We start from the raw sequence: 14,746 nt of genomic DNA, 5'->3' as shown, positions 1-14,746 counted from the left end.
ACGAATTCCTAACATCCAGGCAGTAGGCTGGACAGACTGAATATTAATTTGCCTGTGGGTTCCTCATGAATTCAAGCAAGAGTCCCACTGGTCTGGCTATTTTTATATGCAAAAACACCAGTGTTAATGTTTTTATTTTGAATTTTGAATTTATATTAAAGTGTCAGGGATTTTATATTAAAGTGCTCTTTCTGTGAGCACGTCTTATAAAATAATCTTGACAAGACACCTTTATATATTTCAGGGTGAAAGGGGCATAAACAGGCTTATACAATCTGCAAATGGTTAACATTTAAACTGATTTTATTACAGAGTTACAATATAAAAGGTCAATTAAGAAAAAAAAATGTGTCAGTAACCAAAAGCATTTGCTTACATCATTCCAAATTTACAAAATGAAATACTTTCAGAGAACAGGTTCAGATACACTTTTCACATCCTTCCGTGATGCTATGACACACGTCCGTCACGAGGGCACTCACGGCAGGCAAGCTTCCAGCCCTGGCTTCGCCAATCTCCTCTCACCTTCTTTCTTTTTTCTCCCTCAACAGCTTTTTGCTTTCCTCCCTTCTTCTCTTGTTCACCGGATTCCGAGGGTCATAGATTTCAAATGTGTCTGAGTCTTGCATGCTTGCATCTTTCACTTTTCTGGTTTTGTCTTCAAATTGGAGAACATGTGACATCCTAAAGAGGAGAAGAGATGGCTCAGTGAATTCAGGCTCAGATCCCAAAGTAGACATTTTGTACCCCACTTTGCCTGGCATAGGGAACCAGGCAGCCCAGCTCAGTGTGTGTGTGTGTGTGTGTGTGTGTATGTGTGTGTGTGTAGTAGAGGTTGGTGTGGAGTGTGGAGTGGGGTGGTGGTTTGCTGTTTAGGGGTATTCATCCCACCTGGAAAGCAGTTCTACAGAAAAACAAGCTGAGGAGTTTTGCTCTGTGGCTGACTGCTTGCCTGCATGTGCAAAGCCTTGGGTTTGGTTCCCCAGAACGGCAAACCAGAAGCAAAGCAAAACTTGGTGGAAAATGCCTGGAGTCCGCTCCACTTCTCTGCATGTCTAGGAGTCTTTGCCCCCATGTTCACTGCAAGCTCTTCCACTCGTGGGAGGCTTTGATGGCTGTCCTGGAATCTCCTGAAGCCATATCTGGACCTCTGTCTTCTTTCTCTGAAGAGTATACTCACAGAGAGCCAGCTGAGGGGAAAGATGCCAGCCACTAACCAGATCTATCTGATGTCTGGGTTTTGAGTGTTTCGAAGGGTCAAAAGCAAGGGTTAAAATAAAATAAAACAAAACAAAACAACACAAAAACCCAACCTTTAAACGTTAGAGCTGGTGTGTAGCACAGCGGCATCTGCCTTGCACATATAAGGCCCTGGGTTCAATCCCCAGCACCACTAGCAAATTAACAAAAACCAGATAAGCAGTGACAAACAGAACAAAATGTGTGCATCCACAACAGAAAAGTTTAAAAAGTAACTGACAGTGATGTTCCAATGGTGTTGTGGCTGTCTTTTCTGGAAGGGTTAAGTTTTTCTACGCAAAAGGGAATGAAATTTCTGGCATAATTCCATGAACTAATTTTCTCCTCTTACTGTTGATTACAGCAAATCTCATGACCCTGTCTCCTACTTTAACAAATGCTCACTGGTCTTAAGGTATCAGCATGTGCTTGATTCCTAAGTGGTCATAAGCTGGCTATCCTCAGCAGCAGGGAACTATGCCAGTGATTAGTGGTGCCCCACCTCGATGTACCAGGGAGAAGCAGGGAGGACAAAAAACATCAGGGAAATTGGATGAATCAGCAAAGAGAAAAATTCAGTTTTTATATGAATAAACAAAAGTGATAAGAATTTTCTATCAGTTAATAAAAAAGTCCAATTAGTGTATCAGTTCATCTCAAATACGCATGTCCTTCATCACGGCAGACAGGAGTGAGACCCTGCACACATCCCTTACAGCTTTCAGATGAGGCTCACATATGACGCTGACTCCTTTACTATGTGTAAGCAGAGATTTGGGCAGTCGGTACTATCAGGAGCCCTCCTTCTTCTCCCTGCAGCACATAGATGATGAGTGACATTTATTTGTATGGGAAACTCCCATAGGTATGTTCAGATTTTGAAGATCTTGAAGAGATTTTTGGAGTAAAAGCAAATATTATAGCTACTGACATGTTGGGGACTCAGTGGCATGTGGACTATCACCAGTTCCTTCTGTTCTGCTTAGAAGGTCATGGAGAGGCAGTGAATATCAGTGACATACAGATGACCTACAGCGTACCTAATGAGGTAAATTACAGCCATAGCACTATGCACTGTTATTAATAACGCGTTGCTTTTTCTTAAGTTCAATAACTAATCTCAACACAGGAATGTGCCACGTCATGCAAGAACTGCTTACTCCTAACCGTTCCATTGCTTCAGTGAACACTGTCAATTAGAAACTGCATCCCACACAACCACTGCACACATATGTGGATTCCTCTAGAGTCTAATTTTCTTTGGTCAGTGTTAACTTTCCTATGGTGTTTATTTGGGCATTAGCTTCTGAGAACACCCAGGTCATTGAAAAAGGCTGATTTTTCCATAGTCATTGAGATAAGAAACCAGTAGAACCATCTGGAAACACAAACTGGATTTAATCAATTAATGATGACTTACCTAGGTCTAAGCGATCAGTGACAGTTCATGTCACTTCTGAAAGCCCACTGCCAGCAACAACCTCATGCTTCTGAGAGATGGCCAATCGGTGGCAGGCTCCCACTGCAGTACACTGAAAGCCAGGAAACTCCAACAGCCTCTAAGTCTGTAGCTGGTGTCAATCCCCCACCCCGAAGCCATTCTTCTTTCGGGCACTACACAGCACCTGCGATTTGCTTCATTTGGTGTGCTGGACAGTCTATGCCAACAAGACACAGGTGAGAGCTCTATGAAGGGAGGGAGTCTCAATTGAGAACACGCCTCCATAACATCAGGCTGTAGGGCATTTTCTTGGTTGGTGGTTGATGGGGTAGACCCTGCCCATTGTGCATCCCTAGGCTGCTGGTCCCGAGGTCTGCGAGAGAGCAGGCTGAGCAAGCCATGAGGAACAGGCCAGTGATCAGCACCCTCCACGGCCTCTGCATCAGCTCCTGCCTCCGGGCTCCTGCCCTGTTTGAGTTCCTGTCCTGACTTCATTTGATGACAAACAGTGATGTAGATGTGTAAGCCAAATAAACCCTTTCTCCCATAACTTGCTTTTTGGTCACAGTGTTTTGTCACAGCAATAGAAACCCTAACTACAGTGGAGACAGTGAAGAAAGTTCAGCTATTTATCACTTATTGTAGTGTGTGAAGAGCCTCCACTTCCACACTCCTGCAGTCTCGCCTGTGCACCCTACAAGGCACTCCGAGTGTTACATGAAAGGGAGCAAGTGCATTAGAGTGACAAGGCTGTCCTGTTAAAGCCCTTTACACACTTTACACACCACAGGAGCTCAGCCCCACACTGTGAACCCTTAACAGCCTCCCAAAACTTACACCTAAGCTGGAATCAAACACTTCTCAAAATAATTTCATTTAATACTTCTAAATCAATGCTTGCTTACCCCACTACCTAGTTATATATATATTATTAAACTTTCCAAAAATTCATTGTTCTATTCCATATTCTGCCATACTCTACCTCCAATAGAGATTTTTTAAATAACACCTATTTCTGGTAGAAATGATTCAAGTTTCAAAAGGACTTTCCCAGACTTTGTCAATTAAAAACATAATAGGTACCTTCCTCCTTTCAATGCCATGAGATAATCCTGCAACTACTGGACTTGGTTGGCTCTGTATAACAAATGAAATCTAGGCAGGTGAGCCACAGAACCAAGTCTACAGGCAGAGACCTTCTCTCACAAATCTGAAAAACACAGAAAGCCATAAATTTAAAAGGTGCTGTCTGCTTCGACTGTTTGTTTCATACGCACTGCACTAGGCAGGTCCAACCATTTGATTAATAGCAATCTTAGCCCCAGAGGAAAGAAGAGGCTCTCAGCTTACAGATGACTCCAGATTTAATACCATAACACTTTGGCTCTTCAACAATAATACTGAATCTTTAATAGGAAAAAATGGTTCACCCACTTATCTTTCAACAGGCTTTGGTCACTTCATTTTTAAAAGGAAAACAAAATAGTTATCATGATTTTGGGTATAATAAGCCGATGACCTCCGTGCCTCCGTAAATCATGGCTGTAGGAACTGAAAGTGTGCCCACATGTCAGTGTCCTGTGAGGGCACACATGCAGACTGAGAACTTAGTTCACCCAGAAGGCGCTGGCACTTAAGTTTAGTACATCCCAATAAGTCAGCCTGTCCACTTGGTGACTGCTATAAAACCAATTAGAGCAGTGACTTCTTGTGGAATTAATTACACACTAATTATTTACATCTGAGCATTTCAGACCGTGTTTACTTGAAGGCAAAGACAGAAACTTAGTTTTGGCTAACAGAGTCTTCAGCACCCACTCAGGTCTCGAATAAAAAGCACCGGCGGTAGTCACGTAACTGGTGACATAGTGCTAAACAGGGAATTTTACTTTGATATGGGACTGTGCAAAAGCATAACAAAAGTAAACACATGGTTCTTTGCTGACCTAACAGTCAGGATTGAAGTTCTCACCTAACTGGGAAGACGGATTATGGGATGGCGGTGACATCTGTGCAAAAACCAGAGGATCTAATTCTCAGCTCAATACAGATGTCTACCATTAGCAATTCATTTCTGATTAAAATGCAGTGAAATGATTTATCCCAAGGGAATTCTTTCTCATTTCCAAGTCACCCTGATTTAAGAACTCTTCTGTCTTGATATAAATCTGTTTCTTTTGCTTTCTGAGGTGGATTTGCTATGTATGCCAGGCTGCTCTGGTACCTTTCTGAGCTCTAGATTGCAGGTATGTATGTATCACCATGCCCCCCCTCACAAAACACTTGTTTAACCATTCTGCTACTCTACTTTGTTGTTTTAATTACTTAACTATTCTTCCTCCTTAAATTCCTCTGGATTCTGAAGCAGTGTTTCTTATTCATTTCTCTTCTCATATGTCTCTACCCGGGAACTACTTACTATCGGACTAGACTAAAATAGTTCAGGCAGAAGCATGTGACGGTCCAATGTGTTGCTTCCTATCTCACCAACCTTACTTAGCTCCCCTCAACACCTCTCACTATTTTCTGTCTCTTTACTGAATTCTGAGGAGACTCAGGTTTTGAGACAGTGTGTGCCTGGTTCACAGCTGTATGTCCAGTGCTGAACATGGCCATTTTTTTTTTTTAAATGAGAATGAAACAGTTAGACCCTTGGATCTGGACAAGCCCGGCACTGGAAGGTTTGTTATGAAATCACTTGACCTTGCGTGGGCAGGGGCTGTCTTTTTTTTTTTAAGCATAAGCTCCCTGAAACACAGACCGGGCTGGTCCACTCTGCATGCCTTTCACAGCTCGGCACACGCTAACAGTTGCTCGGACACGGCATTCTATCAGGTAACGCAGGCTTTGCTCCCTGACAGACATCAGCGGGTGGTGCCTCCCGTTCGTTCTTCATCCCCCTCAGTTCCTAATGCAGAGCTCAGGGAGAGGAATTTTCTTTTAAAACAGCATTTCCTAAGCAGATTTAGAACTCTTACATCAGACACAGGCTGCATGAGGAAATCAGCTGGATATTTGAAAAAAGCATCCCTACCAGGCTCAGACCTTCAAAGGTGCCTAGGGTGAGGTGGGGGTCCCAGAAATAGGCATTAAAACTTCTCACTGGTTATTTTCAAATGTAAAGAGCATAGCGCCAAAGATTAAGAAACTTTATATTTTTACACTGACTGATTTCATTTATTTACCTTTGCGTTTCCCTTTCAGAGATGGAGCAGTGGGTTCTTTAGGGGGAAAAAAACCCTCTGGATTATTTTATTTTCTTGTATGAGTGTTTTGCCTGCATGCATATCTGTGTGCCATGGGTGTGCCTGGTGCCCATGGAGGTCAGGAGAGGGTGACAGATCTCTGGGGACTGGCAGTATGGCTGGTTGTGACCCATTAGGTGGGAGCTGGGAACCCAGCCCAGGTCCTCGGCAAGAGCACCAGGTGTTCTGAACTGCTAAGCCACGCCTCCAGCTCCAAGACCGGGTTCATAATGACAAGTCACTCACACTTGAGGAGGCTTAAGCGGCCCTGAATCTGCGCCTCAAATTGAGTAAGGCAAGGGTTAGTCAGCCTTATAAAGGGTTTGAAAACAAGGTAAGGAGGGTAGACTCAGTTATTCGCTCAATAAACATCTGGGGCTTTTTACGGGTGAGGCTAATGCTAGCTACCGATGACAAAAAGTCAAACATGACCCAGGATCTGCTCTCCTGAAGCAAACTGTTTATTTGGGAGAGCACAGAGACACCACAATGTGGCAAACATGTGTTTTGGAATGTTAACAGAGTGAGACAACACTCGGAACATCCACTGACAGAGCTCTCACGAAGTTTTCCCTTGCTGCCTGGCAGAATCTGCCCTATGGACAGGGCAGGAAAGAGACCATCAGGCTCTCTTTTCTTTGCAGAGCTAAAGGCTGAAGCCAGGCCTTGTGCATGCTGGGTAAGCACTCTTCCACTGAGCTATGGCCCTAGCCAATCAGCCTCCTCTCACAGGCAACTTCTGAGAAGGTAGAGGAAGCTCTCACAGAAGTAAGAGGCTTTTATCTGTAATGATGGATCGTTAACCTTGGGAACCAGTCACACTCAAATTCTATGCTAGGTCTAGTAAGAAAAAAATCAGAATGGGGTGTGCTTAGTCTGGAGCATAAGATATGACAATGTAGCCGTGAACTGGGGGGTGGGGGGATCATGCCTGAACTCCAGACTGGCCTTTAAAACAGTTCCCAGAGCCCCACATAATGTGGACACATCTTTGGGGGAAAAGGTTGTTTAAAATCAGCATCAACTTTCATGGAGAATCCTGCTCATGTCTTAAACCCTATTTTCTGGAGTCCCAGGCCCAGCTTCTCTTTGTTTTACTTAAGACGAGGATGCCAGCTATGACCGCGTTCAGCTGCAGGTCCATGAGGACCAGCCCTGTGAGGATGGGTGTCTGATAATGTCAGGAGTCACACTACTACGGTTTGCACTGTGGTCCATGATTCAGTCCTATTCTCTATCTCTCCCCTCCCCCTCCCTCCTTCCATACGTTATTTTTTCAGCAAAGCTAGCTGTGCAAGCCCTTCTGTTTAAACCCTTTGGTCTATTGTCTACAGAAGGAAACCCAAACTTCTTAGGTCCTTCTGTAACTTGGTGTCCTCACCACGCTTGGCGTGATCCCCATCTTTCATTCCAGATAGGCCATATTCTTAGTAGCTTCCTGAAGAATCCCCACTCTCTCCAACCTCTTTGCTGTCTCTGTATTTCCAAGACCTCTCTCTCTCTCTCTCTCTCTCTCTCTCTCTCTCTCTCTCTCTCTCTCTCTCTCTCTCTCCTATTGGCTGTGCCACCACTCTGGCTCCTGCTTGGTCTGGCCCACTTTCTCCAGCAGCAGTGAGGTTCTCTCCTGGCCCCCGATACAGTACTGTCCACAGCTCTAAGCCTGCTTCAGGGTGGTGCAGCCCTGCCTCCCTGGGTCACAGTGTTCTGAAGAACAGAGGCTCTGTTTCACTGGCCTCTGTACCTCATCGTGCAGCAATGCTTGGCCAGAGGAACGCCGTTGATAAGTGCTCACAGACAAGCCAATATTTCTGAGATTCCCATCACCGCTAAAAAAACCTTTGGCTAGAATATTGGTTTTCTTTACTTTTCTTCTTGATAGTTTTCATATACCATTCCAAATTATTTAACAATTACACACTGTATAAACTTGTTAGTTTCCAGGCAAGTAATACCTTTCAAACTTTCTAACAAAGAAAAGGGGTGCTTAGTATTAAAAAGCGAGGCAAGGTCTTTCTACCGAGAGCAATTTGTGCTATAGTAATCTAGTGCCGACCTGTCTCAAATGGGCCAGTTGAACAGCTTAAAGATTAACATCTGCTCCTGTTTGCTTAGCTCTGAACGGTGGGAAAATGCACTCACTATCCTCAGACAGCCTTCTGCTTCCTGGTTTGAATGACCTTGTCTCTTTGGGAACATACACATAATTTGTTATAACATAATTTGTTTGCATATTATGATGACTTCGCAGTTCCTTATTAGAATTCTTAAGAAACCAACTAAACAACAGCTCCTGGTTATTATTTAAGTTTGTCATTCTTTGGGTTACAGAACACAAACCTAAATGATTTGGGGAATGGTTTGAAAGGCAGAAGCAGCCTTTGTTTGTAAATACAAATTTCAGCAAGACGAAACAGTTTCCAAGTGTTGCCTCCATCTGAGTCTTTGAAGGACCCGCACTGCTGTGTGTTAGAAACAGGCTGCAACACACTTCTGTCCACGTCATTTGTCTGGAATGTTCTACCCCCTCCTTTCTGGTCCTTTCAAAGCCCAGTTTAATTTAATTTCTTCCTGAGCCCTTTTCTCATTGCCTTGGCCCTCGGAACCTGCTCCTGCATCTGCATCTCTTCAGCACTTCCCAGGGAACCTGGGAATGACTTCAGACCCGAGTGTGGCTCACTGTGCTGTGGGTTAGTCTCCCTGCTTCTCTGGCCTGCTTTCTTACCTGTGACAAGATGTTAAGGCAGCCTCGTCTCTTCCCATAGCACAGGAGAGTCTTGGACAGCATGCCCTCAGAGGGCATGCCAATGGCAAAGTCCAAACATCACCTTAACCATGTGATTCATGTGTGACTTTCTCAGGTTGGACCATAACTAAATTCCATGGACATGGTGACTTACAAAGATTTGTTTTCTCACAACTGGAAGACAGAAGCCAACACTCACCTGACTAGGGCTCTCTCCTTGGGCTACAAAATGGCTCCCTCTCCCTGTGCCCTCATATCGTGTGTGTGAATGGAGAGAGAACTTTCGTTATTCTTATATGAACAGTAATCTCATCACGGGGGGGGGGGGGGGGGTGTCTCACCCTTATGATCTCATCGATCCTAACTTCTCTCCAAGTGATCTACTCCCAAATACTACCATATAAGGTATTAGGGCTTCAGCATATGAATCTGTGTGTGAGAGACCAACTGTGTTACCTACAAACTATATTTATACAAAAATATTTGTCATTTTTATAACTAGGCATTCTATAATACTGACATTCCTTGTTTTTATGCATATCATAATTTAATACAATTTACTTCTACTCACCCTTAGACACATATATATATATTTCTAAATATGGTCTGCTTATATGGATCTTCAACTAGTCAAGGACATTACTTATTGAGAGAATTAAAGTAGACTAATTCTGAGAGGCAAAAAGAAGGGTACGATAATACCCTTTTAAGAAGACACACTAGGAGTTTGTAGCCACAGTGGCCAGGCCAGTGGGCAGAGTAAAGCTAGTTACCCATAAGCCTGAAATAGACGTTTTACTTGGACCAGCCTTCCCACCGTCTAATCTAGCTTCCAGTGCCCAGAATTGTGGCAAAAATAAATGTCTGTTAAAGCATGTTGCTATAGCAGATTGACTACATTAACACACCCACCATCTACCTGATGCCTTTTTTCCTTGTGAGGACTTCATCTGGGACATCTCATTAGATGTCACAATCATGTCTCCTTAGGCTATATCTTGGCAGCAGCAACTGGCTCTGTGTGTGTGTGTTTGAGAGAGGGACACACACACACACACACACACACACACACACACACACACACACACACAGAGAGAGAGAGAGAGAGAGAGAGAGAGAGAGAGAGAGAGAGAGAGACACTGGAGGAGGCTGTTGGATTGCCTTTTTGTATGGTGTATATGGAGTCCTGAGTACATATGAGTATGAATGTATATGCAAAGGCCAGAGGAGGACATTGAGTGTCTTCCATCACTTGATGTCTCTCACTGTATCTGGAGCTAGGCTAGTGGTGAGCCAGCTGCCGTGGTCCTCCTGTCTGCCCTTCCCTCCCCCCAGTACTGGGGATAACAGGTATGCTTGAGGCCATGTCTGGCGTGTGTGTGTGTGTGTGTGTGTGTGTGTGTGTGTGTGTGTGTGTGTGTCTATGTTTTCTAGAGATTTCAATTCAGGTCCTCAACTTGTGCAGTCAGGGATTTACCCAGTGAACCATCTCCCTAGCTCAGAGTGTCCAAATGTCCTTATTTTTGACCCCCTTGCGAATTTTGAGGAGTGCTGCTGGTCAAGTCTTTGCTGTGTGCCACGCCACTACAATCTGATGCTTTCTCAGGCTAAGTCCTGGCTTAAGGGTTGTAAGCAGGTGACATGTCCATTACTTGGCAGCTACACACTAACAAGTGTTGCAATGAGCACTACAGTGAGGCTGTACTTTTTAGGTTTCTCCTATGTATGGTGACTACTCCCCTCACCCTGAGTGTCCTGCTTTCTGTGTCATGTGGAGAGCTACACTGCAGGTGTGGAGTTCTGTTTCCTTCTTCTCTTTCTTTTTGCCCTGTGGGACTAGAACCCATGCTTCAGCATACGCTGGACAGCCCTTCACCACCACATCCTCAGCACTCCTTTTTCCCTTTTATCAAAATCTATGCTGGCAAGTTTTGTTTGGATTTCTCTTTCTCTCTTTCTACTGGTATTTTTATTGGATTATATTATGTTTACAGGATGATCCTGAGATAACTCGCCTTCTGATCCAGAGACAGACAGCTCTTACCTATCTCCTTAATAGTTTGCAGTTTGTCTTTTGCATAAAGATTCAGAGAATTATTGATTCTGTTGCCACTTGATGAATTGGGTTCATTTTAAGTGGCTATGTCAGCAGCTCACTGCCTTCTGTGTGTCTTGCTGTGCCTCATCACACACTCTCAGAACCCCGGGACAGTGCTGGACATTTCAGACACGGAGGCAAGCTGCATTTCTCTCTTCCATCTCACAAGTAGGCAGTGGAGCAGAAGCTATTGGCAGGGTGCAGAGTAAGTCTCCACTCCGGAGTCAGGTTCCCAGCTCCCAGCCCTGAGACCCTGGGAGCCTAATGCTGTTGGAGAAAATGTTCTGCTAATAAAAAGTGAAATCATAAAAGTGGCACTATTAGGAGGTGTGGCCTTGTTGGAGTAGCTGTGTCTTTGTTGGAGGAAGCGCTTCATTAGTGGGTGGGCTTTTTGAATCTCAAACCAGGCCTAGTGGTACACAGTTTCTTCCTTCTGCAGATGTAAATGTAGAACTCTCAGCTTCTTCTCCAGCTAGGTCTGTCTGTATGCTGCCAATCTTCCTGTTATGACAATAACGGACTGAACCTCTCAACTGTGAGCTAGCTCCAATTAAATGTTTTCCTTAAGAGTTGCCATGATCTGGGGGCTGGAGAGATGGCTCAGAGGTGAAGCACACTGTCTGTTCTTCCAAAGGTCCTGAGCTTAATTCCCAGCAACCACACGGTGGCTCGCAACCATGTATAATGAAATCTGGTGCCCTCTTCTGGTGTACAGGCACACATATGGGCAGACAACAGTATAAATAATAAATAAATCTTAAAAAAAAAAAAGAGTTGCCATGATCATGGAGTTCTTCACAGCCACAGAAACCCTATCTAAGATACTTGTACTTCACCTGCTGTTTAAAATACAAATGGCTGGCGCACGCCTTTAATCCCAGCACTCGGGAGGCAGAGGCAGGCTGATTGCTGTGAGTTCAAGGTCAGCCTGGTCTACAAAGTGAGTCCAGGACAGCCAAGGCTATCCCGGAAAACCCTGTCTTGAAAAACAAACAAACAAACAAACAAACAAATACAAATGGCTATTTGATTAAATTTCTGACATTTCTTATAGCTCTTAATATATGTTTAAACATATTCTAAACATGAGTTGGTCTTTTATTTCTGTTTTTAACTATCAGAATGTTATTTTTAGGTTATAAAAGTAAGGATTTTAAATTTTTCTTCATTACTGACTACAAGCAACTTATCGAGGAATTAAGAGGTTATGATTTAAGTACCAGTATGTGTGGAGAAAAAAAGATGTGTAAATCGCTTTCCAAAATGAAGTATGCAGTTGAGCTCACAGTAGCACATGTGAGAAGACAGGGGCTGATGGAGAAACGCAAATGAGTCCTGAGATGGAGTCAGGGCCACGACACTGCTTGTCTAGCGGAGCAGGCAGCACAGGACAGATGCTCTAGAAAGAGGCAGTGGGCTCAGCAAGGAGGATCACTATGTAAGAAGGCATAAATGGGGAACAGAACAGTGAACTAAGGAATATAGAGAGAAATGAAAACAGAAACGAAACAATGACCACAGGAGACAAGTAAGAACAGAACTTTAAAAATACTAACGGAAATAAGTCTAGGGAAAGTGGAGATTTGGGGAGCCAGGCAAGGAGGAAAATAGGCACAGACTTTTGGAAAAACAAAACAAAGATGGAAATCAGTGTACTGTCACTGTTCACTACTAACATGGAATATTTGCCTTTGTTCTGAGTTTTAAAGGAACACTGCCCTTCTGGGGTTTTGAAAAGCCAAGTTTAAGTAACATCTTTCATTTTCCTTAGTTAAAAAATATTAGCAAATATTGGGTACTGCTAGACTCAATGTGGAGGATATAATTTTCCAAATCTTTCTGGCAGCAGGAGAATGTACTTCCTCGGCCTTCTTGCCTATCTAACAGCTTACCCTGAGCAGGGCCAGGTGGAAGAACTTAACAAGCTTTCCAGAACACATCTGTAGTGTGTGTCCTTACACCTGCTGGGAGCTCCAATCCACGGTTCAGCCAGGAACACAACTCCGAGGCCAGCAGACTAAGAGCCCCACAGAGGGAAGACGTAGCTCCCAACCAGAAGGCTAAGCAGCGAGGGCACAGGGCTGGCTGCTCGTCCCACTCAAATTGTGCCCCACGAACACAGCTACCCTTGGGAGAGAAGTGTATTTCGCAACAGACGGTATGTAAGAACAGAGTTAATGTTGAAGAGCTTTCTTTACTCAAAGGAAGAAACAGCGGCAGGGATGACTTTAGGGACTGGCTAGAGAGCTTAGAATTAAAATAATCACTGTTCCCAGGGTCAGCAACTCTGACGAGGACCTATTTATAATGAACCACACTGGCCCTTTGCAGGATTATTTATAGTTCTGTATAAAATGAACACACTAGCCAGAGACCCTGGTCTATAATCATATTCCTTCTTGCTGCATTTGATCACCAGCTTAGAACCTGGCTCAGAGAGGGGTGGAACAAAACGTTTATGTTCCCTTAAGCTCACAGTTCTACGCTGTCCAAAGTTGAGCTACCTCTGCTGTGTCTTTAACCAGGTGCCCTCATGGAGAGAGCCACTATCTCACCAGTGCGGCATTACCATCCATAAATAAGCACACCCCAAACACCCAAATGTAAGTCACTAGTCAGGACTACGATAGAAACGAAGCCAAAGCTAGCCACTGTGAGTGGTCACAGGTCAACAAAAGGTCTAGAAGCCATCAACCTTAACAGAAATGGTTCCAATCACGGTTCTGACAGACCCACTGACACCCATGGTTAATTCTTAAAAACAACGAACACTATCAAAGGTGAGAGCAACACATTTCCTGAGCACCAACTGCTCTTGACGTCTAGCCAATCCCTATTTCTAAATAGACGTTAGCTTGATTTACAAACCGACCCCTCTCCTCACAAACGTGCCAGTATTAACTTGAATTACTTAATTTGTACTTGGAGAAACAACAATAGTAAGATTATATAATTTCTCCAAGATCACAGAGCTAAGAAATTTCCAAGCTGAGATTCAAGCTTAGGTCTAGCCTTAAACTCCCATACTTATAACCACTTACTGCTTATATTTCTATGAAAATTACAGGCAAACGCACAGCAAGTTCTAAGTCGAGCTATACAAGCTTTTAAATCCCTCTCTGAATTTTAATTCCTCAAATAATACAAATAATGTTAGGGATGTGAAATTTATATTTAAAATTTCACATCCTCTAAGATATAAAAAGATGCTCGGCATTTTTAAATTTTACTTTATTTTTTTTTAAATTTCAAGAGCTCCTAAGTTCTGGAGTTACATTTGGAGGCTTACTGCTACAGTTGAAAACAACAACACGACTATATTAGAAAATATGAAAAATATGTAGGCTAATTCAGAAAATTTGTTGCTTGGGTGGAAAAACCTCAGATGGCATTTGAGATAGAATGCCACAAAACACCAGTGCATTAGGTTTCGTTATCTAAGGGCTGGGAGTGTGGCTAATTTGGTAGACTGCTTGCGTGGCAGGCAGAAGGCTCTGGGTTTGATCCCTGCGTTATGTAAAACTGGACACGACAGAACGCACCTATAATCCCAGGATTTGGGATTAGGCCAAAGCAGGGTGATCAGAAGTTCAAAGTCACTGAGTACTTGGAAAGTCTGAGGCCAGCCTTGGCCACAGGAAACCCTGTTACAAAAACCACCCACCCAACCAGTTTCATCAGAGTAATTACTTTGTGTAGCTTGCCACAATATCTTAACCATATTGATCTTTTGCCACCTCAAGTTCTTCCAATTCTTCCCATATAGTATACTAACAATATCTATCATGTAGGGTTAAATGGGATTAATGATATATGAATAATCAGTATAAATTAGCATCTACATTTTTATTTTTCTAGTTAAGGTCTTTTTGTAGTTCAGGCTGGTCACAAGCTAACTACGCAGCCAAGGCTAGCCTTGAACTCCTGATCTACCAGCATCCACCTCCTGAGTGTTGAGATTACGGCATGTAATTAATCAT

At 43.5% G+C, this 14,746-nt stretch overlaps 1 protein-coding gene and 1 long non-coding RNA gene across 3 annotated transcripts in view; one reads left to right on the top strand and one right to left on the bottom strand.

Annotated features, from left to right (window-relative positions):
• Positions 1 to 279: 279 nt before the first annotated feature.
• The window catches only part of CWC27 (CWC27 spliceosome associated cyclophilin), a 172,035-nt gene continuing 157,568 nt past the window's right edge, over positions 280 to 14,746 (bottom strand). The window contains exon 15 of the mRNA XM_084801325.1: positions 280 to 684. Coding sequence (XP_084657451.1) covers positions 522 to 684 — 163 coding nt within the window. The 3' untranslated portion in view covers positions 280 to 521. The remainder of the gene's footprint in view (positions 685 to 14,746) is intronic.
• LOC311608716 overlaps positions 5,298 to 14,746 on the top strand; it is a 35,962-nt gene continuing 26,513 nt past the window's right edge. The window contains exon 1 of one of the 2 annotated variants that reach the window (XR_014783099.1): positions 5,298 to 5,361. This is a non-coding gene — a long non-coding RNA (uncharacterized lncRNA). Of the gene's footprint in view, positions 5,362 to 5,430; positions 5,516 to 14,746 lie in introns of those variants that run through there. The other variant, XR_014783100.1, reaches the window with a different exon arrangement.

This window comes from Acomys minous (assembly GCF_964271855.1).
Source record: "Acomys minous genome assembly, chromosome: 11".
In the NCBI taxonomy this organism is placed as follows: Eukaryota; Metazoa; Chordata; class Mammalia; order Rodentia; family Muridae; genus Acomys; species Acomys minous.
This window is presented reverse-complemented; position numbering and strand designations above follow the sequence as displayed.